The following is a 26,771-nucleotide window of genomic DNA, read 5'->3' on the forward strand; positions in this document are numbered from 1 at the left end:
AGCCTGTCCTGGCACTAGCTCTGTAGACCAGGCTAGTCTCGAACTCACAGAGATCCACCTGCCTCTGCCTCCCGAGTGCTGGGATTAAAGGCGTGCGCAACCATCGCCCGGCTATAGCCAGCGCTCTTAACCAGTGAGCCATCTCTCCAGCCCCTTGAAGTGGGATTCTTATCTTACTCCTCAAAAGAAAATTATGAAGCATAATGTAGTATACTTTTTCATTTTTTATCACATAGTAAATATTTGATCAGGGGAATTTAAGCTAAGCTAGTAACATTGTACATCATACCAGGTGAACCAGATCACATAAACACTATGGGAAACACAACACTAGAATGGTATACCTTTTGTTTATCTTAGTTAGTATCGGGGGAGCAAGAAAAGAAAGACAGACAGTAAGAGGTGAGTACCGATGTCTGAATGCAGGATGTATTAGTGTGGATCAGATGACAGCTTGCAGGAGTTGGTTTTCTCCTTCTACCGTGTGGGTCCTGGAGATCAAACTCTGATCATCAAACTGTTGTCAAGTGCCTTGTCCCACTGAGTCATGTCACCAGCCCCTCACAAGCTTATTTGTGGGAAAACTACAGGTTGGAGCCAGAGATATGGTTCATGATTTATTGGGTATAATTAAACCTTAAGCATGTTTTATTTCTAATTTAATTCTTAAAGCATCTATATTTTTTTTAAAAAAAAACAAATTAAAGGAACAGCGTTTCTAACTTTTCTTTCTTTTTTGTTTTTTGTTTGTTTGTTTTTTGATTTTTGAGACTGGGTTTCTCTGTAGCTTTGGAGCCTGTCCTGGAACTAGCTCTTGTAGACCAGGCTGCGAACAGCGTTTCTGTCTATGAAATTTTGTATAGCTCTGTGGAAGTTCTTTTTCAATTTTTTTATTATTAATTTATTTTTGTGTGTGTGTATGAATGTCTACATGTATGCATGGTGGTCATGAAGACCAGACGAGGTATCAGATCTGGAACTGGAGTTACAGACAGTTGTGAGCTGCCATGTGGGTGCTGGGAACTGAACTCCGGGTCCTCTGGAAGTGCAGCCACTGCTCTCAGCCACTGAGCCATATTTCTAGCCCCTTGAGGAAATTTCTTGGCTCAGCCTAGGAAAGACTTCAACCAGATCTGATGAGGGGCTCCTTTCTCTCCCCCACATCTCTTTAATTTTCTCCATCTTTGCGATCCAGTCTCAAGAAAAGGGACATTGTTTCCATTTTCGCAGATCCCTGACTTAATACAGGATAGTTGAGGGTATGGAAGCCTTATCTCACAGGTAGAAGGGCTCACGCAGCAGCTGAACTCACCTATCTGTTTTTGCATTCCTTCTGTTCCACTATATCATAAGATAGGCTCTGAGAAACCCCGTACAACCATGAGGAAATGAGTTGAACACCTACGTAATATTTAGAGTCATAGAACAGTTACTCTCCTAGCAGACATCTTGAAAGGTCCTTAGGAAAATACTGAAGGAAAATGTTTATTTGGTGGTAAAGTTTGTTTTCGGATTCTTCTACACATTCTTATCACGAGGACCGCCAGAGTGACTTTTTGAAACAACGAACATTCGCTTTAAAAAAAAAAAAGTTGTGATGTGCCTTTAATCCCAGCACTTGGGAGGCAGAGCCAGGCGGATCTCTGTGAGTTCGAGGCCAGCCTGCTCTAAACGAGGTAGTTCCAGGACAGGCTCCAAAGCTACGGAGAAACCTTGTCTTGGGGAGAAAAAAAAAATGTGCTGACTAAGTTTTGACGTAACTCAAGATAGCAGCAGTGGCTCAAGGTACTGAGCCGCACAGTGACGTCACACAGCCACTTCCGCTCACTCTCTTTGAGTTGGGCACTACATTTCCCAGAATGCTTTGCCAACAACGACGCCATTGGTCAGTGAGGCCGGAAGTGCACCTGATTGAGAGGAAGTAGAAGGTGTCGGGGCCAGAGAGCTGAAGAGAAGTCCGTGAGCTTGGGAAGAACTTCGTGTGTCTCGCGGCGTGGGGTGAGGAGTGTGGCCGGGGGGAACAGGCGTGGTATCACACGTGAAGGCGCTTTCCCAGCCTTGACTCAGATCCGGGAGGAGAGCGACATCCGCGTAGAGGCGAAGCCTGCGCGTTCCTGACCCTCCGATTTAACTTTTCTTGGAACGGGCTAGGACGAATTCGGACTTTAACGCGACACTGGGCCATTGGCGTGGTTTTGCTGCTACCAGAGTGAGAGTGGGTGTTCTGACTCAGCTTTTAGGACAGGGGTAGTTATAGGCTGCACTGTAAAGATCACCTGGTCAATTAAAAAAAAAAATACCGGTGTCCTAACCCGACTGCAGATCAATAATGTCAGGATCTGGACAGCAGAACCAACCCTTCCAATGCCTGGTTCTGACCCCCTGATGTATCCTTTTAAAAATTCCTGCGCAAAGGCTCTCTCTCCAGAATCAGCTACCTAAGCTATACCGCTTGCATTTCAGTTAAGTTGATGGGCAGGGTTTGAGCACAGATGCCATCTTGCACTCCACAAGAAACTTATTCTTCGCCTTCCGGTGGCGATGGTGGCCCAGACGGACATCGTTGTTTCCAGTTGACGACTTGATCATTTATTCTAACAAAGATTAGAACCGTTTGTTTTTCTTCTTGGCACGTTTTGGCTGCTGCCTAATGTGTGCTACCCAGAAAACAGCGGGGTGTGGAAGAGTCACATTAGAATCAGCATTTTAATTTAGGGTATGGATTGAGGGTGTGACTCAGTGGTTATAACGGTGGCATCACAAGGTCTGAGACTCTATCTCCAACATCGTTGGGAAGTGGGATATTGGTCTTACCATATTTGGCTAGGAAACGCTATCAGTTAAAATGATAATTGGTATCGAGTGTGAGTTTATTATCTATTTTTGGTGGGAGAACAGGCTAATACAGGGTCTCAAGTCGCCTAGGCTAACCTCAAACTTGCTGTGTAGCCAAGGATGACCTTGAACTTCTGAACTTCCTGTCTTCCAGCTCCCTAATGATGACTACAGGTATGGGGCACCACACTTGGTAATAGCCTATTTTTAAAAATAATGACTCCCAGTCAGAGAATAGAAAGTTGTTTTTGGAGATTGGATGTGGAGGTTTGTTTAGGTATGAGAGAGAATTTAAGAATACGTAAATACATATATTACATAACACATTTTTTTTTCCTTTTTCCAGACATTTAGCCTCACCTCCCTCCCTGAACTCAGCATGGATGATAAGTCAGAAAACTGTAAGGTTCCAGAAGATCTGTTCAATGGTTTGAAAGTTACAGAGTCTCCGGAAGCAGAGTCAGCCTGCCCCCAGGTTTCTGATCCCAAGGGTCAGCCTTCCCAGAGCAAACTACCGAAGGATGATAGTGCCCATCCGCAGGAGGACCGTGGAGAAGAGGAGTGTTTTCATGACTGCAGTGCCTCATTCGACGAGGAGCAGCCCGGGGCACACATGGTGGGGGACAAAGCTACTGATGATTCTAGTTCTGAACTCGATGAGGAATACCTAATTGAACTGGAAAAAAACATGCCAGAAGAAGAGAAACAGGTAAATTTGATGCTTAATCTGCCTCTTAAGCCACTTTGGTCGTTGTTACTTTTGGGAAATAGGGTCTCTCAGTGTCATCTTTGCTGGACTGAAACTCAGTATGTAAAATGAACTTGTAGCAGTGCTCTTGACTCTACGCCCTAAATGCTGAGGTTATACGCCTGAGCCGCCACGCCTACCTAGCTTAAAACTTTTAAGGTTTTAATTCATTATTTTGTTTGTTTTTGTTTTTTGGTGGTTTTTTTTTGTTTGTTTGGATTTTTTAGTTTTTTGAGACAGGGTTTTTCTGTTTAACAGTCCTGACTGTCTTGGAATTTGATTAGTAGACCAAGCTGGCCTCGAACTCACTGAGATCTGCCGGCCTCTGCCTCCCAAGTGCCGGGATTAAAGGCATGCACCACCACTACCACCTGGCTATTTGTTTCTCAAATAGGGTGTGACCACATGGCCCAAGCTGAACTTGACTCTCAGTCTTCCTGCCTCCACTTCCCTAGTGATGTGACGATAGGCATGCACAGCCAGAGCCTGGTTCATACCATGTTAAATATAAATAAATACAGTATTGGCATGGTAGCACCTGATTGCAACCTCAGTATTCCATAGATTTGAGACTAACCTGGGGTGCACATTGAGACCCTTGACTGTAAAAAAATTAAGAAAAGTAAAAAAAGAAAAGAAAAAGTGGTCTAGGATGAAAGTCTAATAGACCACCCGATCCGTGATGAGTAACACTGTCCTGAGTGATTTCCCAGTGACAGACCTGAGATAAGGCAGTAGCACAGGAAAGCATTGAGCATGCAGCTTAACAAAGAAGTTGCTGGGTTTTTCCTGTGTGTTTAGAACTCTGTCTTCTTTCTACCTTAGAGGTCTGTAACATGCTTATACCATGTTTCTACACATACGAATTTTGGGGGTTTTTTTGTTGTTGTTTTTCTGGGGTTGTTGTTGTTGTTGTTGTTGTTTCTCTTTGTAACAGTTCTGGCTATCTTGGAACTCACTTTATAGACCAGGCTGAGCTCAAACTCACTGAGATCCAGCTATCTCTGCCTCCCAGTGCTGGAATTAAAGGCATGTGCTACCACTGCCAGGCTAGATTTTTGTTGTTGTTGTTGTGTTTTGATTTGTTTTGTGTGGCATTAGAGATCAAATCCAAGTCCTTATAAATACCAGGCAGGTGCTCAATTGCTAAACTACATCTTGATTGCCACCTTCTACTTTGTCTTTTTAAATGATTACTCCTAAAGTAAGTCGCTGAAATTTCTGTAATGAACTTTTTGTAAATTGATTTAGAACTGTGTTATGAGTTGTACTTGTTAATCACTATTAACAAAATATGACTGGTGAATCCTGAATACCTTGTTGGCATTGTGGCTACAGGGCACAGTAAGTGTCAAGGAACACATTGTGAAGGAAGCCTACAGTGTCCAAGCCACTAAGCTCAAATGTTACTTGTTTCAAGTTCATGTGTGTGGGGCAGGTGGTAAGACCAAGACCACACATCTAATAAATGGCCAAGCAGATTCCTCCAGCTCAGATCTCCTTGACCCAGTTCCACAGTGTGGTGTAGCATTTAATAACAAAACATCATTCTCAGCTTCCTTGCCCATGGATATCTGGGCAAGGTTTTCTTTTGGAGACACAGCTGCCCTCCTGGTGCCCTCCTGGTGCCCTCCTGGTGCCATCCTTCCTTACTTGACAAGCCAGATAGTCTGACAAGTTCCCATGGTATCTTTGCTTATCTGCAAAAGGCTTGAATGAAGATTGTAGTTTATACCATCAAAGAGCTACTTTGGTGAAGTGTTTGGGATAGAACACCAAAGGAATAGGTTGAGATAACTCATGTGGCAGATTCAGGGTCCATAAAGAATTACTAAAATGAGCCTGGTGTTGGTGGCACATGCCTTTAATCCCAATTCTTGGAAGGCAGAGGCAGGCAGATCTCTGTGAGTTCGAGGCCACTCTGGTCTACAAAGCGAGTTCCAGGACAGCCAGAGCTAAACAGTGAAACTGTGTCTCAGAAAACTGAAAGGGGGGAAAAAAAAAGAATCACTAAAGTGATTTCATATGAAATATCATTTGACAAAGCTGAGAAGAGGTCCAGCAACAACACACAAAACAAGGAAATTCTTAACTTTAATGAACTTTTAGAAGGGAGAGTAGCTTACTTGAAATGTGGCCCTACTTCAAGATGAACATGCCCTGATCCTACCATGTGCTATGAATTTAGCAAAAGCACTAGACAGGAAGGATACAGGATCATGAATCAGGCCGTCATGGGCATGGGTGGCAGGAATCTAATCCTCTTGCCCTCTAGCCCACCTCAGAGCTTTTCAGTTCTCACAGTCACTAAGTGACTAATCCCTGACTGCACATCATCTGTGGTCTTACATGAAACATCCTTAATTTACCTCTTATTTCTCCCCCTTCTTTCTTTGAGGTGGTTTGCTTGTTTTGAGATAGGCTCTTAAGATGTAGCCTTGGCTGACTTCAAATCATAGCAATCCTGCCGATCCCAGCGCTTCAGCTCCCCAAAGTCCTGAGATTGCAGGCATAAGCTACTGTGCTCTAATTAGTTTCCTCTTGAGACAAGGCCTTGAAATGTAGCCCAGGACTTGAACTCATTATGCCTTTGCCTCAGCCTCCTGCATGTAAGTATTGCTGGCATATGCCTCACAGACACTTTTCACTATTAAATAAATTGCTTTTAACATGAAAGTTATCTTTAAGGGGTAGGGTGGAGAGGATTTTGAAATGGGGTCTCATATATGTAGCCCTGGCTGGCTTTAAACATCAAACACTGTGTACCTTAAGATGACCTTGGCCGGGCAGTGGTGGCGCACGCCTTTAATCCCAGCACTCGGGAGACAGAGGCAGGCGGATCTCTGTGAGTTCTAGGCCAGCCTGGTCTACAGAGCCTAGTTCCAGGACAGGCTCCAAAGCCACAGAGAAACCCTGTCTCGAAAAACCAAAAAAAAAAAAAAAATAAAAATAAAAATAAAAAAGATGACCTTGTACTTCTAATTTTCCAGCCTCTACCTTCCAGGAACTGAGATTATAGTCATTCACCACGTCCGTCTTAAGGTGTTGTATTTCCTGCTAATGTGTTTTATCAAAAGAAAATTAAAGAGCAAAAATAACCAAGTTCATGAACTATCTGAACAAAAATGACTCAGCAAATTAAATCAACTACTGTCTAGCATTATAGAAATAATTCTCCAGAAAGTCAGTTTAGGGTTCACTTTATGTCAGTAGTTCAGGCTTTTGGTTTTTTGTCTTGTTATTTTTTTTTTTTAAGAAATATTAAGCTAACATCTGTATCAGTTAGTAGCCAAACCAGTCCTTTAGTCCTGGTACTCGGAAGATAGAGGCAGGTGGATCTCTGAGTTTGAAGCCAGCCTGGTCTACAAATCAAGGTCCAGGACAGCTAGGGCTATACAGAGAAACCTTGTCTCAAAATACAAAACAAACAAACAAAGAAAAAACAAAAAAGTAGTTAATAGCCAGGCACAGTGGTGTGTGCCTGTAAACCCCAGAACCTTACACATGCTAAGCCAGTGTTGTCCTATTGGGTTATACTTCAACTCTTTATTAGCTTCCATTTATTTTATGTTAGTAATATAATATGTAGATTCAAGGTTTTGTGCAGAAGTAGCCAATAAACTACACACAGGTTACCTGACTTGCCTGTTAGGAGGCAGAGGCAGGTGGATCTATAAATTTAAGGCCAGCTTGAGCTACAGAAGAAGTTCTAGGACAGTGAGGGCTGTTACAGAGAGAGATCCTGTCTTAAAAAAGATAGTTCAGTTCTCCAAGGCGTGCCTGGAGACCCATCTGCCAGGTGATTCTAGATTCTGTCAAATTTACACTTAATATTGACCATCAGAGAATCTACTCTCTAAGACCTTAAGTTCGGTGTTATTGTCTACATACTAAATATGTGCAGAAAAAAAAATCACTCTTTTTAGCCTACCAATGTTGTGTCTAGCTCTGTTTATTTGACCTGAGCATAACCTTGACTCTACTGCTGCACTCCCCCGTGTGTACAGATCCATCCATTCTTATGCCCTGGATAGTTTTATAGGGGCTGAGGTTTTCTTTTTGTTTGTTTGTTTTTGTTTTAAAAGAGGGTATCATTCTGTAGTCCAGGCTTAACCTGCGCTCATGCCAATCCTCATCCCTTAACCTCCTGAGCTGTCATAATGACTGGTTTTGTTTGTTTGTTTTTGGTGTGGGGGGTTTGAGACAGAGTCTCCTGAACTAAGCCTGGCATTATTAGCCAACTCCTGATCCTCCAGCTTCCACCTTCCAGATACTGATTACAGTCTTAAACAGTTTTAGTTCTTTGGATTTCCTCTTTTGATTAGTTACTTATTAGTGTGCTAGATCTAATGTCTGAAGATACTCAAGAGAAACAGATTTGGGGTATGTGTGTATGAGCATGTTTATATCTGTACGTGTGTGTCTGTTGAGGATTAAATCCAGGCCCCCGAGACAGTTTTTATTGACTCCTTTTTTTCTGGTTGTGGATCAAGCTTCTATCTTTTTGCATGTGTGTGTGTATGCACACACACACACACACACACACACACACACACACACACGTGGTTTGTTTGTTTGTTTGTTTGTTTTGGGGGGGCAGAGTCTCTATGTAGCCCTCAGTGTCCTGGAACTTGATGTGTACTCCAGGCTGGCCTCAAACTCAGAGAGGTCTGCCTGCCTCTGCCTCCCCAGTGCTGGATTAAAGGAGTGCACCATTGAGAACTTGACTTCATAATCCTCTTTTAACCACCTTCCAAGTAGCAGAAATTATAGATTTGTATAGCCAGGCCCAGCAAAAACAAGAGATTTCTGAATCTTGATTTTTCTTATCTGTAAAAGGAGCTCCATGCTTATCTCTCATTGTCTTGGGAGCAAAAGGGGCTGACGTGTGTGGCAGAAGACAGAAAGCAAGGAAATGCTGTATTAGTGAGATGTGCTGAAGACTGGTTTGGAGGCAGGTGTGCTGTTGTAGCACATGGCGGAGCTGGAGCATGAGGATTGCTGTGAGTGAGAGGGCAATTCCGTTCTGAGCGGGGGCAGACAGTTGAAAATTTCATCACTCATCAGTGGCACAAGCTTTGGGATTTTCCTTGCCAGTTTTTCTGATGGTCTGTACAGAGCAATGTTATGTTTCCCCTAAGTTCTCTGTGCTCATACTGAGTAAAAAGCTTGGTAATATTTCTTGATTCCAATTTCTGTGGAAATAGAATTCCAAGATCAGATGTTACCCTGTGAGGCTTCTCTGGAAAGGTCATTGTGGAGGTGTGTGACAGGGCTCTGTGTACATGGGAAACTTGTGTTCATAAAACAGGACCTGGGAAGATTTGTACCGTAGTGTTGCAGAATACCAGCACAGCTGCCAGCATGTGCGTGAGAGACTCCTATCGGTGAAGGCTGTCCTTGGGTTCCAGGAACATCATAGGATAGGGTTCATGGGCTGTCCTTTGAAGGAAGTGTTTAGGCCACAGAATGAACCCATCTTTGTTTTGGAGTCAAGTCCATCTTTGGCACAGTTGGGAGATAGTTAGCTTTCTCCTCAAAGTGCTATTTTTAGTTCTTTCCATGGAGACAGTCAACATGGTATTGATAACTGCATTATCCTCCCTCAGTTTACACCATCAGTGGAGCAGGGGATAGTGACTCTCTACTGCACTGTAGGTCATTGGGTGACAGTTTATCAGCCAGAATAGAGTAATTGACCTCATAATGACCTCATAATTATATTTCAGAACTCTTGTCTCTGGTAGTTTAACTTTTATCCTTCTGATTATAAAGAATTCATTAAAATTTCTCAGGCTGACCCCGATAATCTGTCCCTTTGTAGATGTGCCAAGGCTTTCATCTTTGCCCATTGAAAATTGAATGTTAAATTTACCAAGGAATGAGTGGTCTCCTATGTCTTCCTCCCTCTCCGTTCAAGAGTCTCATCTACTTTGCTGCTTAATCCGAATCTGTAGAACCACCCTTATGAGTTGCCTCTGGAGAACAGACATGAAAGGAGGCTGAGATTAGAGTTAAAATGAGAAAATTGAAAGACCCTGGACAGAAGCTGACAGATTTCTGCTTAAAATAACTGTTATCTGCATTTCTTGTGTGGTTTTCTTGGCTCTTCGGCATGCAAACCTGCATTCCCATTTGCGGGCCTCTTATGTTGGCATCAGGTTGAGTAGCTACAACCTGTGTCTATTACTCCCCTTCCTAACAGGCAAGTCAGGTAGCCTGTGTGTGGCTTATTGGATACTTCTGACCAAGACCTTGACTCTAGACAAGGAGGTAACTAGAGCTGCTCTTACAGTCTGTTTGGCTAGACTAATCATTTTCTGCTTTGGTCATCAGGAGCGTTGCTTTGTGCCCTACCTGTCTCTTCAACCTGTACTTGAAGCTTCCCATTGATATCTGAGTTTCTGGTATCTTTCCCTAAATCTATTCTAGCAAATAAATCTAGCAAATATATTTTGCTTAGGATTGTGTTTTTCTGGTGTTCTAAACCTGTAACCCATGCACTGGAGAACACACTCTCTAATCTTAAGAGTATTGAGAAAATAGGATCTTAGTGTTACAGTTCTTTTAGCATCACTGCCACCTGCGTAGCTGTACACTCTTAGAACACATGGCTTCCTATGGGAAAGGGGTACATTTGCCTTTTACTTTTGGTGCTGGCCGTTGGATCCAGAGCCTTAAGTATGCTAGTCAGATGCTATACTACTGGCATGCTGTCTCCTGAAATGAATTTCTGTTGTTCACATACAGATATCTGATAAAGAGTGGTATTAGTTTATGTTAGATTTTAGCACACTTACCGAGATTTGGGTGTTCTGTTTGACCCAGCATCTAACAATACATGGCCTCACTAATACATTAACAGGTCTTCTCCAAGGAATTAAACTTTTTATTTTAGTTTCTAATCTTTTTTTCAAGACAGGGTTTCTCTCTTGAGCCCTGGCTGTCCTGGAACTTGCTCTGTATACCAGGCTGGCCTCGAACTCGGGGATCTGCCTGTCTCTGCCCCTGGGATGCTGGTATTAAAGGTGTGTGCCACTACCGCCAGGTATGGCTCCTGATCTTGAGAGTACCAGTTATTTAGGTTTTAAGCTTCACTTGTTCATGAAATAGCTTGCTTACATTATTTTCTTCCCTTTGAAGTTTTTATTTAATCAGGTTTCAGGATTAAACAAAGAGATGGGGGAGAGGCTTCTATGGGATGTTTTGCTTGCTTGCTTGCTTGCTTGCTTGCTTGCTTGCTTGCTTGCTTGCTTGCTTGCTTGCTTTTGGAGGAGGGCTTTGGACAGAACACTGTCCATTGGTGGGAAGCAGACCTCCAGATGGTTCTTCCAGTTGCCTTTGGAGCAAGCACAGTGTCAGCTTGTCCCTTGAAGGAAGCAGACTCAGCATGACCCATCTTTCTCTGCAGGCTAGCATTTGTTCTGCCTTGTGTTTGATAAATTGAAGCCACCTGTATAAGTTGCTAAAATTATTAGAAGCTGATAGGAGACACTCAAACTTAAGTTTTGATTTTTGACACAAGGTCTCAATTATAACCCAAGCCGGCCTCAATTTCTCAGCATCCTCCTGCCTCAGCCCCCTGAACGCTGGAATTACTACAGCACGAGCCACCACACTTCATTTATAATTTTGTGAGAAATTATGTAATTCTTTGATCTCTTTCAGAAAAGAAGAAAAGAGAGCGCTAAACTGAAGGAGGAGGGGAACGAACAGTTTAAGAGAGGAGGTGAGGTCCGCAGTGCCCTGGTGTCTGCTCGCCCAACCCGACACTTCCTCTCACAGTCCAGCACACCGGGAACAGTAGCGAGGGGCAATTACCATGAAGCTCTTGCACCAGCGGAGGTTTTCTTTCCTGTAACTTAGCTTTGAATCCAGAAACTGGGGAGAGCGCTCTTCAGCTAGCTTTGGAAAACCCTAACCTCAACATTGCCGTGAAAGTAGCATCCCAGCCCCCATTTGCTGCTTTCCAGCAGGAGAGGAAACTAAGTTGTTGTTGATGTTGTAGTTGTTAGTGCTTCCTCTCTGGTCTTTTTGTTTGTTTCTGAGACAAGATCCCCTCTCTCTCTCTAGACCAGGATAGGCTGTGACGCTCCTCCTTAGTCTCCCAAGAGCTGAGCTTTCACGTTTGCCAACACACCCACCTCTTTCTCTGGCTTTCATGTGCCTTTTTCTTGTGTTGTTGGTCAGATTTTAATTATTGTAACAAAATATCTGAGGCAGGCTAACTTCATAAGGAAACAGGATGATTTAGCTTATAGTTTTGGAGGCTAAAAGTCAAAAAACACAGTGGCTGCCTTGTTGAGGGTCCCATGCCAGATGGCGGGAATGTGTGCAGGAGGAAGCACTAGCATCTCAAACCACACAGAAAATGAGAGAGGGGAATCAGGCTCAGACTTGTGACGACTCACGCCAGTGCGCTACACCTCCTCTCCCTCCTGGGCAATACCACCGCTCTACGACCTGCCAGTAGACCTTAGTTTTGATTTTTGTAGATCTTCTCCACAAGTGCATGAAACATTGGAGGAGCAAGCTGCATTCATACCCAAGCAGTGCTCTTGATTTCTTCCCATTTTCAGGAATACTTTAGTTCATTCCAGAACATACTCAGTGTTATGCTGTCTGTCACATTTTCAAAGTGCACATAGCTAAGAAATAGAGGGCGCTCAAGTTTTCCTCTCGTGGTTTTTAGGTTAAACACCCCCCCCCCCCAAAGGTCTTGCTACATAACCTTGGCAGACCAAGCTGGCCTTGAACTGTGAGTGATCCACCTGTCTCCTGACATTAAATGTACATGCCACCACACCCAACTGGTTTACTATTTATTTATTATTTATTTATTTATTTATTTATTTATTTGGTGGGGTCTCACACTCTAGCCCTGGTTGTCCTGGAACTCACTCTATAGGCCAGACTGACCTTGAACTCACAAAGATCCACTTGCCTCTACCTTCCTTGTGCTGGGATTAAAGGCATGGGCCACCCACCATGCCTGGCCCTGGTTTACTTTTTTTAATACTAAACCAGTAGTTTGTTTCTTCCCTCTCACCCCCAGTGCTAGGGACTGGGCCAAAACTGTACACACACTGGTCAAACATTCCATCACTGAGCTACACCCCAAACCTTAGAATTGTCTTCTGCACCTTGAATCATGGACCTTAAATTTTAGTCTCTCCCCTATTCAGTTCCTTAAACCCTTTTGGAAATTCTTTTCTAAATTGCTGAAGCAGATGGAAGCTGAGCAGCTAGGCATGCTGCTGCTCTGAGCATTGAGGGCTCCTCACTGACAGCACGTGTAGCACTTTACCAAACACATGCCCGGTGCCGCTGGAAAGAGCGAGCGCTGCTTACAGAGAGGAGAAAGTGGGGAATGATGTTTAAAACTAATAACCTTTGGTTCTGTGAGTAGCAAACTACATTGAGATCTGACAAAATTAAATCATGATGAGTGTTTCGTCTTACGGTATTATCCTCAGATTACATAGAAGCTGAGAGTTCTTACAGTCAAGCCCTTCAGATGTGCCCATCCTGTTTCCAGACAGATCGGTCGGTTCTGTTTTCAAATAGAGCTGCTGCAAGGATGAAACAGGTATGAGCTGGTGACCTTTTCCTACGTGCATGATGCCCAGTGCTTAAAGGCTCCTGTGTGATCTTCCGGTGTCCGAAACAAGTGCAGGAACTTCAAGTTGCTATTCTTTTTCTACCATGCATTTCCTTGGTGAAAAGTATATAGAAAAATACTTAGAAAAATTTGGCCAAGGCTTTCATTAACATTAAAGTGGCAGGATGAATGCTTTCATGAAGGCAGGCTGACAAGTTCCCACTCACTAGGGTGGCTTAGTAAAGCAGGGAGCCAAGTAGTGCACATCCCAGAATAACTGCAGCTGCTGCTTTTGAGCTTCTGAAATGATAAAGACTTGGAAGCACAGAGAAACACTAGTTCCAGGCTAAAAGACACTTGTTACTAAGGCTTTGGTTTTCTATTAAAAACTAGGAACACTGGGAGAAGAGGCTGACACTTGAGATGAAAGGTGTCTTTAAGTGCAAAATAGGACAACGAGGACTATTAGACAGAAAAACCGTGTATCAAAAAAAAGAAAAAAAAACAGGGCTGGATAGGGCTCAGAGGTTAAGAGCACTGCTCTCCAAAGGTCCTGAGTTCAATTCCCAGCAACCACATGGTGGTTCACAACCATCTGTTATGAGATCTGGTGCCCTCTTACGGCCTGTAGGCATACATGCAGGCAGAAAACTGTATATATAATATAAAATAAAATCTTTAAAAAAAAAAAGAAAAGAAAAAACAAGAGATAGAGTCTTCCTATATCTAAGTCTTCTTTATAAAGAAGTTCCAGGTTATAAATCCATAAAAGACTAATAGAATTAGAGAGCTAGAGAAATAGCTCGGTTAAGTGATTGCCTTGTATACACGAGGGTTCACTCTCTGTCTTCAGAACCTAAGAGAAAGTTGTGTGCTGTGGATGTGCTTATGATACTGGGGCTGGGGGAGCAGATCCTTAGGACTCTCTAGCCGGCCAGCTTAGCTTACTCGGTGAATTCCAGGCCTGAGCAAATACTGAATAAGAATGTGGGGTTGACCTTCATGTTCAGGGATTCTGTGGGGAAAATAGTCCCCTGCTCCCACTTATCTTCCAAGTATCTTCCAAAATAATAGAAATCTTTTCTATGCGGAATTTTAGATTGTTTCATTGTATTGATTACTTTGATAAAACCTGATTATAGAATGTTTTTACTTCTCATTTTGCATTAATAACTAAAATTAGGTTATTAAAATGATACATACTGCCAATAATGCTGACCCAACATAGCAAATTTTAACTAGACATTCAATCTCCAAATCTATCACAAATCCTAAGCCCTTTTCCACTATGGATTTATATTTTGTCTAGTGTGAGTTAGCATACAATAAATAAGACATTTCAAAAGTAATTGTCTATACCACAAATATACTTCAAGTTTTCCCTCCACTCATGTGCAGTTCACTTCTCCTGTTCATCAGTTGTGCTTTCTACATGGTCCACGTATGTCAAGGTTTTCAGTGTCCTCATTTCGAAGTTGTAGGAAACAAGCATCTTTCTTTGGGCTCCTGCATTTCTTTTCTTATAGGCTGTTATTATTACATGTTTTAAACATCACAGATCATTAATATGAACAGTTTCAGGGACAAAGATTACAGCAAAGCATAACATTAGTATACAGGAGCAGAAATGCAAACATGGAGCCCAGAGAAGTGCCGCAAGCCCGAGACCTCAGCATGTCAGAGCAACTAACATGATACCTTACAGCAAGCGGGATGACGGTAGTTATTCAGGAACTCCAATTTGTAAAAAAAAGATATGCTCGGCTAGCTATTTTCCATTTAAAGTAATAGTTCTGACCTTCCCATCTAAAAGCCTTCTCTTTATTCACATGGACAGTGTTTTAAGCTTGTCAGTGTTAAGTTGCAGCCTAACCACAGTTTTCATAGACAGTTCATTGATATCCCTCGCCAAAATATTTGGCCATTTTTAAAATACAGTAGCATTGTATATGAGGGGGAAAACAAAAACCAGCCAGACAGAGTCTTCCTTTGTAGTTTGAGTGCTTCAAACTCAGGATTCTCCTGCCTCAGACTAGGATAAAAGATGTTCTCAAACACAGCTGGTTTTATGTGGAGCTGGGGCTAGAACCAGGGCATTTGTCCATACTTGTACATTTACTGATTTCAGTATAAATTAAAGATTTTCACAGTGTTATACAACCATCACCACTGCCTAGTTCCAGAACCTTCATGACTCTGAAAGGCTATTTCATACTTAACCACCAGTCACTCAGCCATCCCAAAATACAGTTTAGATGCTGCTCTAGAATGTTCTGTAAAATAGTATTTGCTAAAGTGGTCATTACAGTTGTAGAACAGTTATATAAACCAACCTCTTTCTGTGATATTGTACTACTAGTTTGGACAAAAGACATTTGAAGTTGAAGGCTTGTTATCCAGCATTCAGTTCAGCCTGCTAGTAAATGACATGAGAAACTGAGCCCCACAGAAGGAGAGTAGCATGACCATGTCAGCTGAATCCAGTGTCCTTGCTGTGTTTCTAGAGGCAGAAGCTAAACCAGGTGCTTGTTTGTCTTGTTTATCTTTCTGTCTTCAGTGGGTAGGTTTGTAACAGACGCTGTGCCCTGTAGAGGGGCCTGATGGTTCCAGTTTAGATGTGGTAGAGTAGCCGCTAGCTACTGAAGAGGACTGGTTTGTTGTTCTGTGTGTCAGCCATTTGTTTTATGTGTGTGTGGAGTGCTTGCATGTATGTATGTATGTCATATGCATGCCTGATGCTCTTAGAGATTAGAAGAGGGTGTCTGATGTCCTGGAACTCTTAATTCCAGCAGAGCTGCCATGTAGAGCGCTTTAGCCCTTGAGATGAAACTAGAGGAATATCATATGTTAATGTCATCTTTCTTTTCAGGACAAGAAGGAAATGGCCATCAGTGACTGCAGCAAAGGTAAAACTTGTGCTGACTGAAAAGACATTGCCTCAGCTAGACGTACAGGTTTGGATGTGTACTCGTGCGAGTATCTCCTCATACTGAGGCTTTTAAAGAAGCAGCTTTATGGGATGGCATTTTCAGAGGCACTGTGTAGGCGTCATCTCAGTAAGCATCCTTCCAGTGGACTCCAGCCTATTTCCTATAGCAGTAAATATCAGAATCTAGTGTGGAACAGAATTTACCTCCTGTAGCCTTCAAGTTACCTACCTTTGTGACTCATCACACTCACAGCTGTTTAGATACCTACATGTATACCTCACAGGCTGGTATCCACTTAAAGGGAGAACATGCAAATTACTTACCTTTGTGACTTGTGGAGGATCTTAGTTGCGGAACTCATGCTCACAGTTCTTTAGATATCTGCATGTTTACAGCACGGGCTAGTATCCACTTAAAGGGAGAATGTGCAGGCTTCTTTTTTTTTCTTTCTGTGTTTGAATCGCTTCACTTAATATTATACTTTCTAATTTCATTCATTTTCCTGAAATTTTCTCCACAGCTGAATAATTTGTATATGTACAACATTTTTCTTGCCCACTTGTCTGTTGATGGCATCTAGCTTGGTTCCATTTCTATGCTATCATAAACTGAGAAGCAGTAAACACTGATGTGCTTATCTCTATGGCAGGATATGGAGCTCTCTAGGTATATGCCTAGGAGTGGGATAGCTAGGTTATATGGTAGCTCTAGTATGAATTTTTTGAGGAATTTCCAAACAGGTCCATAGTGGCTGTATTAATTTGCACCACCAGCGCAATGAGTGAGGGCTCTTCCAAAGGTACTCAGGACCCTTTCTTGTGATAACAGTTTTTTTCTTTTTAGCAATTCAGTTAAACCCCAGCTACATCCGTGCAATATTGAGGAGAGCGGAGTTGTATGAGAAAACAGACAAACTAGATGAAGCACTGGAAGATTATAAATTGATATTAGAAAAAGATCCATCGGTACATCAAGCAAGAGAAGCTTGTATGGTAAAACAAATTTAAAGTGTTTTCTTGGGTTGGGTATGGTGGCTCATGCCTTTAATTCCAGCTCTCGCGAGGCAGAGGCAGACAGGTCTCTGTGAGTTTGAGGCCAGCCTGGTCTGTATAGCAAGCTCCAGGTCAGCCAGAGCTGTGTAATAGAGACCCTGTCTCCCCACCCCCAAAATACTTTGTTTCTTTTTGCTTTGTACTCAGCGACTTTTTAGTCTTTTGGATTACAACTAAATTCTATTTTTATGATTACCCAAATATATGGGAGATAGATCTTTATGAAGCTACTTATTCACTGTGACCATGTACCATTTGATCTGCACTCTGAAAGAAACAGGAGCCAGCATGACAGCACACTCCTGTAATCCCAGCACTGGAGCAAAAGAACATAAATTTGGGACTAGCTGAGCTATATAGAAAGACCCTAGCTCAAAAAATTAAATAAATAAGTGACCTGTATAAGCTTTTCTTTGTTGCATCAGGGATATTTTGTTCTCTATAGTGAGTTCTAAGATGTTATCTTACTTTGTGTGGATGAGTGTTTTGCCTGCATGCGTGAGGCATGGTGCTCAGTGCCTGTGGAGATCAAAAGAAAGCATCTGATTCCCCAGAAATGGAGGTAATAGGTGATTATGAACTACCCTTTTGTGTTATTTTTTTGTTTGAGATAGTGGCTCAAGTTGACCTCAAATTCATCACCCTGCTACCCCTCACTTTGTTTTGGTTTTGTTTTTTAAGATTTTTTATGTATACAGCATTCTGACTGCCTGTATGCCTGCAGGCTAGAAGAGGGCACCAGATCTCATTCTAGATGGTTGTGAGCCACCATGTGGTTGCTGGGAATTCAGCTCAGGACCTCTGGAAGAACAGCCAGTGCTCTTAAATTCTGAGCAATCACTCCGTCTCATCCTGTTTTGGGATTTTTGAAACAAAGTCTTAATATGTAGCTCTGGTTAGCTGCTAACTCTTCATATAAACCAGACTGGCCTCCAACTCAGTGATCCTTCTGCTTATGTCTCACAAGTTATTGGGATTACAGGTGTGTGTACCAACTAGCCTATTCACCAACTTTTATTGAGGTCTTCCTTTGGGTTAGACGCTGTTAAGAACTGAGAAGGTGATGAGAACGCTTAGCAGTTAAAGGTGCTTGCTTCCAAGCCTGATGTCCTGAGACGAACTCTAGGGAGTGATCCCTAGAACCCCCACATGATAGGAAAAACCTGACTTCAGAAAATTGTTTTCTGATACACACACACACACACACACACACACACACACACACACACACACACACACGTGCGCGCTCGAGCATGAGCTAAAGAGATGTCCAGGTGGTTATGAGTATCTTCTGCTCTTGCAGAGGACCCAATTCAATTCTTAGAACCCACAGCAGGTGACTCACAACCTACTTATACCTCCAGCTAGAGTATCCCGCACTCTCTTCTGGCCTCCTGGCATAGACACACACACACAAATTAAAATAAATATTATTTTTAAGAGAACTGAATATAGGAGGTTAGTGGGAGTGAGGCTTGTGATAAAGAACTCATTTGTTCCATTATTAAATTACAGCTCTTATTTACCAACATATGAGGAAATAGGAAAAGGGTAATTGGGAGTGAATGTGGTTAAAGTACATGATATACTTTAAAATGCAATCCACTAGTTTGTATAATTAACTTACCCTAATGAAACATTCCCAGTGTTCTGGCGCACATATGCCATCGATCCCAACAGTTGGGAGTCTGAGGCAGGAAGAATGCCATAATTCAAGTCCAGCCTGGAACAACACCTTGTCTCACCAAAAAAAAAAAAAAAAAAACTTAAAGAATGAGCTGCAAATACAGTGTAAACTAGACAAGATTCTGTTTCCTCAGTTTTAGTCATTTGCAACATCGGGGCTTTTTTTTTCTTTAACGTGCTTTTTATTTACATCATATTTTTAAACGCTTCTGAGATTTAAATAAATCTCTCTTTTTCCTCAGAGATTACCTAAGCAAATTGAAGAACGTAATGAAAGATTAAAAGAAGAGATGTTAGGTAAGTTTGCTTCCTTTCCATTCCCTTGATCATAACAGCCAGGAGAACTAGAGTAGGCCCATCGGTGTTTTTATTGGCTTAGAGAACACAGCAGCTCAGAATCTCTTTGAGGTGTGTACTCATGTACACGTGTGTCATTGAGACTGAGGTGTGTGTGTGCGCGCGCGCTTTAAGGTGTGTACTCATGTGCATGTGTGTCATTGAGACTGGGGTGTTTGTGTGTGGATGTTTCTTTGCAGCAATACTAGGAATGAGGACCTGCTCAACTGTTTGTAATTTCAAGGGACGCAGTATGGCTTAGAGAGGGGATCAGCTTTTTTAGGAATGGAAATTCTACCTTGTCTTATATGATAATTTTATAAAACAGTTGGGTTTCTCCCTTGCATAATCTCCTCTTAAGGTTTTAAGTTCATTAATGTGTAGTCATTACAGCCAGTAATGTCAGAATGACGGGAGTTTTTGTTTGAAAATGGCACTAAATATCCCTTTAGGGCTTGAGAAGACATGAGAAAGATGGGAAACAGATGGGGGGTGGGCTGAAGAGATTACTCAGCAACCCTGAGTTCAAAGCCCTACTGTTAGCCAGACAAGGTGGTACACACCTGTAATCCGAATGCTGGGGAGACAGAGACGGGAGGGTCCCTTGACCTCAACGGCCATCTACTCTTACTGAATTGGAAAGTTCCAGGTTCATTGAGAGACCGTGTCTGAAAAAATAGACAGGAATAGAAGATACTCAATGTTGACCTCTGGTCTCTATTCACACACAAAATGGGGCAAGGGTCAAGTGGTGGTTGGAGCAATCACTTATCCCATTATTTCATTACTTCTCATATTTGCCAGAATATTTCCAAGATGGAATCAGAGTCTCTTGCATTCTATTTTCCTAAAAACCTGAAGGTTCCAGACAAACCTTGCATTGTCTGTTTAACCTTTCTCATACATCCCTGTTCAAAAGCTGCCTCATCTTCCTATGAATACTTTCTGAATCTTTGCTGTGCATTGCAAAGGCATAGGCCTAAAGGAAAATTAATGTAAAGCACATTAGCTTAGGCATATATGGCTTAGCATCAGTATCTAGAAAATTCAAACAGACTTTCCAATAGATCAATAGTAGGTGAATTAATGGACTTTTTGCACTCTTTTTTGAGACAGGGTTTCTCTATGTAACAGCCCTAGCTGTACTGGAATTCACTTTGTAGACCGGGCTGGCTTCGAACTCCCAGAGATCTGCCTGCCTCTGCCTCCCATGAAATTTTTACATGATCCTATGTATACAGGGGTGTGTATGTGTGTGTGTGTTTGAGATATAAAAATAACTCTTTGAGGGGCAAGAGAAATGGCTCAGCAGTTAAGAGCATTTATTGCTCTTCCAAAGAGCCAGGTTTGGCTTCCAGAAACTACATGGCAGCTCACAACCTTCTGGAATTCAACTTCAGAGGATCCAGTGCTGTTTCTGACCACCTCAGACTTCTCCATTCACATGGTGCATATATACACACTCAGACACACATACACATAAGATAAAATTAGTATTCTAGAAATGATTATTCTTTAATTTACCATGTCTTAAATATAGGAGCAAATTTGCATGGTAATGAAAATGTATTTTTACATAATTAAATTTAGGGTGAATATCTGATGCTATAGGACATAGAGCATTGTTTTCAGAGTTGCGTGATATTTTGGTTTTATAATTATCAATTCTGAGAATGCCACTTGACATAAATACATACTACAAAGTGGGAGAAGTATATTTAAGGCCATCTGAGAAATTCTGCCCTAATATTAAACCAAAATCTCATGAATTTTTTAAATGAAAATCAAGTCAACAATACAGTTTTTATTTTTTTATTGATTTTTATCAAGCTCTACATTTTTCTCTGCTTCCCTCCCTGCCTCTCCCCTCCCCTTCAGCCCTCTCCCATGGTACCCATGCTCCCAATTTACTCAGGAGATCTTGTCTTTTTCTACTTCCCATGCAGATTAGATCCATATATGTCTCTCTTAAGGTCTTCATTGTTGTCTAGGTTATCTGGGATTGTGATTTGTAGGCTGGTTTTTTTTGCTTTATGTTTAAAAACCACTTATGAGTGAGTACATATGAAATTGTCTTTCTAGGTCTGGGTTACCTCACTCAAAATGATATTTTCTAGCTCCATTCATTTGCCTGCAGATTTCAGCTGTGTAGTACTCCATTGTGTAAATGGACCACATTTTTCTTATCTATTCTTCAGTCGAGGGACATTTAGGTTGTTTCCAGGTTCTGGCTATGACAAACAAAGCTGCTATGAAATAGTTGAGCACATGTCCTTGTGGCATGATTGAGCATCCTTTGGGTATATACCCAAAAGTGGTAGTGCTGGGTCTTGAGGAAGGTTGTTTCCTAATTTTTTGAGAAATCGCCATACTGATATCTAAAGGGGCTGTACTAGCTTGCACTCCCACCAGCAATGCAGGAGTGTTCCCTTTACCCCACAATCTCTCCAGCATAAGTTATCATCAGTGGTTTTTTTTTTTAATATTTTATGGTTTATTTAACTTTATTTTATGTGCATTGGTGTGAAGGTGTCAGATCCCCTGCAACTGGATCTTCGGACAATTGTGAGCAGCCATGTGGGTGCTGGGAATTGAACCCAGGTCCTCTGGAAGAGCAGTCAGTGCTCTTAACCACTGAGCCATCTCTCCAGCCCCTCATCAGTGTTTTTGATCTTGTCCATTCTTACAGGTATAAGGTGGAATCTCAGAGTTGTTTTGATTTGCATTTGTACAACAAAATCCAAAGATTTTTTTATACTAATTTGATACTTACAATGCAGGGGAATGATGATAGGAAAATAATTAACCATTGTTGCAGAAAGCAGCTGGGCATGGTGGCGCACACCTTTAATCCCAGGACTAGGAAGGCAGAGGCAAGTGGATCTCTGAGAGTTTGAGGTCAGCCTGGTCTACAGAGTGAGTTCCAGGATAGTCAATAATCCACATGGAGAAACTCTGTCTATAAAAACAAACAAAAAGCAGAAGGCTTTTATATGTCCAGTAAGATACTGCAGTTCATAACATGCAGTAGTCTTGAATCTGAGGCTGGTTTCAGGCACCCATGCACATACACTCAGATACACATGCACACATAATCAAAAATAAAATAAATGCTTTTGTTTAAAAAGTAAATAAAAGTGAAACTGGTCAGACATTTTCGTGGTTCCTAAAGTTCAGCTGTAGAAGGACAAGGATAAATTCCTAGCATTACTTACTACCCAGCTTTTTAGGTAGCTGCTTGGTAAGCAAAGCTGTCATCCTTCACAGGAGTGCTTGCTTAGGGATAGCTTTGACGCGCATGATTGGGTGATGTGAGCTGTTCTTGACTGTTTACTGGGAGAGTAAGAGGTTTGTATTCAGTGGCCACTGCTGCTAATGTAAGTCTCAGAAGTATCTGATTATATATACCTAGGCATTTCTCATCATTTGCAAAATGCTTTATCCTATGTTGTTCTGACCGGGAACCCTTCCAGACAAAAGTAGAACTGTGAAAATTCTGCTCTAGTGGTTCTTTCTGAATCTCCTGTCATCTCAGTTATTTGAACTGAGGTAAGAGTCATCTACCTGTGCAAATAGGCTCCTGGCTGATTTTCACAGAAAGGGGAACTATTCCAGCTGCTGTGTTCCTCTTGTTACTAGAGATGGAAGGTTACAGTTAGTTTTTCATCAGTGTCTTAAGATTCTGGTAACTAACTGCAAAAGGAAGTTGCCAAGTTGCCTTTGGGGGCTGTTTTTCAAAATTTAGTAGAGTGGCCAAAATGCTCAGTTTCATGTCCACTCCAGACATACTGAAGTGAAATTGGAGTGGAACCCAGCAATCAATCCATGTTTTGGCAACTCATGTTTAATGATCCCTACTTGAGGAGGGAGATGTGGTAGAGGCAACTCACGTGAGGGCTTCTGAGCCAGAGTAGGATGTGGCCATGCCACAGGAGCACAAGGAGGAAATTCGGCTCAGCTAAGAAGCATTTCCTGAACATCAGGTCAGTCACTGGGTTTCATCTTTTCCTCTTTGTGCTGTAGCCACAGCACAGAAGAATATCCCTGCTTGTCCTTGCAGTAAGCTGTCTCTCACACAGTTAGGATCTTCAAAGGGATGCTTACATAATCAATCACTTGGAATATTGTGATAAAATGTTGCTTTGAGTCAGAGAAACTAAGATTAATCAGAGCTGGATCTTTAGTCCTAAACAGCCCTGTCAGGTTTGAACTTTGCACTGCCGTAACATCCTAGTACAATAGGTTCTACCTTACAAGGGATATGTTGACATGTTCAGGTTGAAAGTGCCAAGTTTGCTACAGGAGGGAATAAGGAAATCTGATTGTTGTCAAGGTAAGAGAGACATAGGATTAGCAGTCCAGGGACAAGTATGGCAGATAGGCTGTATTGGGGATGAGGAGGCTGCTTTAGCCTCTGAACATTGACTGGTCTAAATAGCAGCAGGAAAGTGTGTGTGATTGTGTGTATTAAGCAGTCTTCATGGAAGTTGACTGCTTCTCTGCATCATCATCACAAACAGCAAAAGGTGACTTTTTCAGACACTCATAATTTGAGTCTACCATATATGTTATTGTGTTCCTTTGAGTTCACCCTGGCTAGGTTCTGGCTTCAGACTCTTCACCAAATATCATAGAGATGCTTGTTTCATAAATAGATGGCCTCTTGCATAATGCCACAGAATTAACTTCCACAACACCCTTAAGCTTTCCCTTGGGTCTATTCTTCACTTTGCCACCAGAAGTGTCAACTTTGAAACTGTTTTCAAACTGTCAGTGGACTTCTGCAGTATAACAGCCACAGGCCACTAGGCCTGGCTCAGGACCTGAATACAAAATGCAGCCTCCTGTCTTCTTCCCCATCCATTGGATGTATGGCTCACTGTCTCTGTGTCTTTTATTTATCAAATTCTTTTGGATGGTGGGGAAGGAGGGATTTGAGACAGGGTTTCTCTGTGTAGCTTTGGCACCTGTCCTGCAACTCACTATATAGACCAGGCTGGCCTCGAACTCACCTTCCTCTGCCTCCCGAGTTCTTGAATTGAAGACATCTGCCACCTCTGCCCAGCTCAAATTCTTAATCTATGTCACTGTGTAGACCACATTGTGCACATTTTTACTTTGTCTGTACTACAAAAGAAGCTGCATACATGCACATTGCACATGTTAAGTGAATTAATCCATCAGAAGGTCTTTCATAGGTCTCTGCAGCTGTGGAGACTTAATCCTGTTCTGTTCCGTGTCTTTACCTGCCAGATCAGGAGGGGTCTTCCACTACAACGTCAGCAAAGCCACTGGGAGCTGAGTAGCCACCACCTGACCTATCACTACATGCCTGGGCTGGCCTTGGTTTGAGCATGCCGATAGATTGTAGTTTCCTCTGCATTTGGAGAAGCATGGAATTTAGAGGTCCTCTGTAGGCAGGTCCTTCAGCCCCTGGAGAAAATGAGAACCTAGAGAAGTTTGAGTACTTCACTCTTAGCTTGCAATAGTCTTTAATACTCAAAGACCATTCAGACAAGCCTAAGAACACTGCACTATGGAGCATGATGGCTCACTTTATAGCCCAAGCTAGCTTGAACTCATGATAGTTCTGCCTCAGCCTTCTTAGTGCTGGAATTACAGGCATGTACCACCACACTTGTCCCAAAGATTCCTTGTATTTTGGTGACTTTTTTTCTCCTTGCCTGTTTTAACAACCTCAGAATGGGCTGGCTCCTGGAGTTCTTGGGAGCTGATCATGATTCAGGCTTCTCTGAGGACACCTGCCTAATTTTGGTATGCTGTGATGCCCCACCAAAACATCTGTCCCTATGGTTGTGCTCCTCGTCTTTTGGCTGCTTGGGGGTGTAGGTCCCCAAGGTTTGTGTCAGTGATGCTCAAAGACAGCAGCAGTGAGCCTGTGTGTTCCAGATTTCAGTTCCGGACACCTGCAAGAGAGTGATCACCCCCGGTTCTGGTAGCTGTCTCCAAGAATGGATTCACTCTTCACAGACACGTTCTGTGGACTAGCTCTCCAGATGAAGTCCAGAAGTTCCCATGGTGAAGACCATGAGACCACAAGTTCTTCAGTTGGTCATCACTCTGGCTGGGGACTCAGGGTGGCAAATGTTGCTGCAAGGAGCACAGGAAGGAGCATATAGCTCTGAGGACTAAGCTGTCTCTTCCAGTCTACCCTCATCCTTATCTCCATTGGAAAAACCTAGAAAAAAGTCAACAGTTTAGGAAACATTGAAACTTTGTATTCTCCCGTCCCAGTCAGGAGTTTCCAAACACTCAGAGTTTTAAAATTTTTCTACTGCTGCATGAATCCCCAGTACCTCCTGTTCCATCTCAACACACAAGCTCATGGGCCTCTTCTGTCCTAGAGCAGTAGAAGAATCCTTGTTTATGGTATGTCTTCATTACCTAAGAGATAAGTGAGTAAAGCTGAAAGCTGGGGCAATAGACACTGAGCTGTGGAGGTTGATGGCACTATACAAATGAAAAAATATTAAAAAAAATACCAGGAGTCTTATGGAGGCTGAGTAGACATGTGTCATGTTGGATTGGATTCCGCAGGCAGCTATTACCATGTTCCTGGGAGCAGGTAGGTCAGTTTGGGGGCTGCTGTCCTCACGGTCCAGAAGACCGGGTTTGGCCAGCACCTTCGCCCAGCACTAAGGATGGAAGTCCTTGTTCTTTGGTAATTATATAGCCAGCTTGACAGGAGGCGGCTTTGATCTTCCTTGGAGAACCTGAAGGACCTCAAGCTCCAGCGTCACTCAGGCAGGGGAGCAACAGCATCACTAAGAGGCTGAGAAACCCTCCCAAAGTATCAAGTTATTGAAAGCAAGCATATCTATAACTTGTGACAAAAGGCAAAGTCAACTGATACCTTCCTGCTTGTTTGTTCCAGCATTTATCTGAGCTGTTTTTATATTGCAGGTAAACTAAAAGATCTTGGCAACTTGGTTCTGCGACCTTTTGGGCTCTCTACAGAAAATTTCCAGATCAAGCAGGATTCTTCTACTGGCTCCTACTCCATCAATTTTGTTCAAAATCCAAATAATAATAGATAACAGACATAACAGTAGTCGTAAAGGCTGACTGGGAGGCCATGAACTGTTCACAAGGGGCAAGACCCTGCCAGTGTTTAATGTTTAAAAGCATCTTACCCAAAAAAGGCTGTGTAGTAGAGCCCGAGCCACCTTCTTGCTCTTATTTTATGATCAGGGTGGAATGTGCCTCCTGGTGTAATGAGCCTCGTTATTTCCATTTTAAGGTGGTGTCTGTGCAGCTGCTGTCCCTGGTTTTGGCTGGTTTGAGGTTTTGTTTGTTTTGTTGTTTTGTTTTTTTCTGGTGTTTTTGGCCTGGGAGAAGCCTGCTTGTCAAGGCTGACCTCTTAGAGCCACACAAATGTGCTAGCCAGCAAAAGCCTCTCCCTAACCATGCAAGCCTGTCAGTTGGGTGATGACCATACTTGCTGGACAGAGTCCCCTCCTGCTGCCCCTCCCTGCTCATACTCTTTCAGAGGCTGCACTATAGGGGCTTCAGCATTCCTGAGTTCCTCTGTGTTAATAAAAGCTTTCTGTGACAGTTGGGAA

The 26,771-nt window shown here is 42.5% G+C and overlaps 1 protein-coding gene across 2 annotated transcripts; it reads left to right on the top strand.

Moving 5' to 3' along the window:
* The first annotated feature begins 1,838 nt into the window (after positions 1 to 1,838).
* Ttc1 (tetratricopeptide repeat domain 1) lies at positions 1,839 to 26,771 on the top strand. Of its 2 annotated transcripts, none has more exons than XM_013354128.1 (8): positions 1,839 to 1,998; positions 3,182 to 3,544; positions 11,252 to 11,312; positions 13,060 to 13,172; positions 16,054 to 16,090; positions 16,958 to 17,106; positions 19,095 to 19,149; positions 26,113 to 26,771. In XM_013354128.1, exons 2-8 carry the CDS (start codon positions 3,215 to 3,217, stop codon positions 26,244 to 26,246), a joined length of 879 nt encoding a protein of 292 aa, XP_013209582.1. In that variant the 5' UTR covers positions 1,839 to 1,998; positions 3,182 to 3,214; the 3' UTR covers positions 26,247 to 26,771. The 2 variants fall into 2 exon arrangements, with proteins under 2 accessions (XP_013209582.1, XP_005368235.1); XM_005368178.1 differs by having other exon boundaries at positions 1,988 to 2,215.

The sequence above is a fragment of the Microtus ochrogaster genome, unplaced genomic scaffold (genome assembly GCF_000317375.1).
Source record: "Microtus ochrogaster isolate Prairie Vole_2 unplaced genomic scaffold, MicOch1.0 UNK30, whole genome shotgun sequence".
In the NCBI taxonomy this organism is placed as follows: Eukaryota; Metazoa; Chordata; class Mammalia; order Rodentia; family Cricetidae; genus Microtus; species Microtus ochrogaster.

Coding starts and splice junctions, on each gene's coding strand:
- Ttc1 (XM_013354128.1), top strand. CDS start 3,215: ATGGATGATAAGTCAGAAAACTGTAAGGTTCCAGAAGATCTGTTCAAT. Junction 13,173..16,053: donor CTGCTGCAAGGATGAAACAG/GTATGAGCTGGT, acceptor CTTTCTTTTCAG/GACAAGAAGGAAATGGCCAT. Junction 16,091..16,957: donor CATCAGTGACTGCAGCAAAG/GTAAAACTTGTG, acceptor TTTTCTTTTTAG/CAATTCAGTTAAACCCCAGC.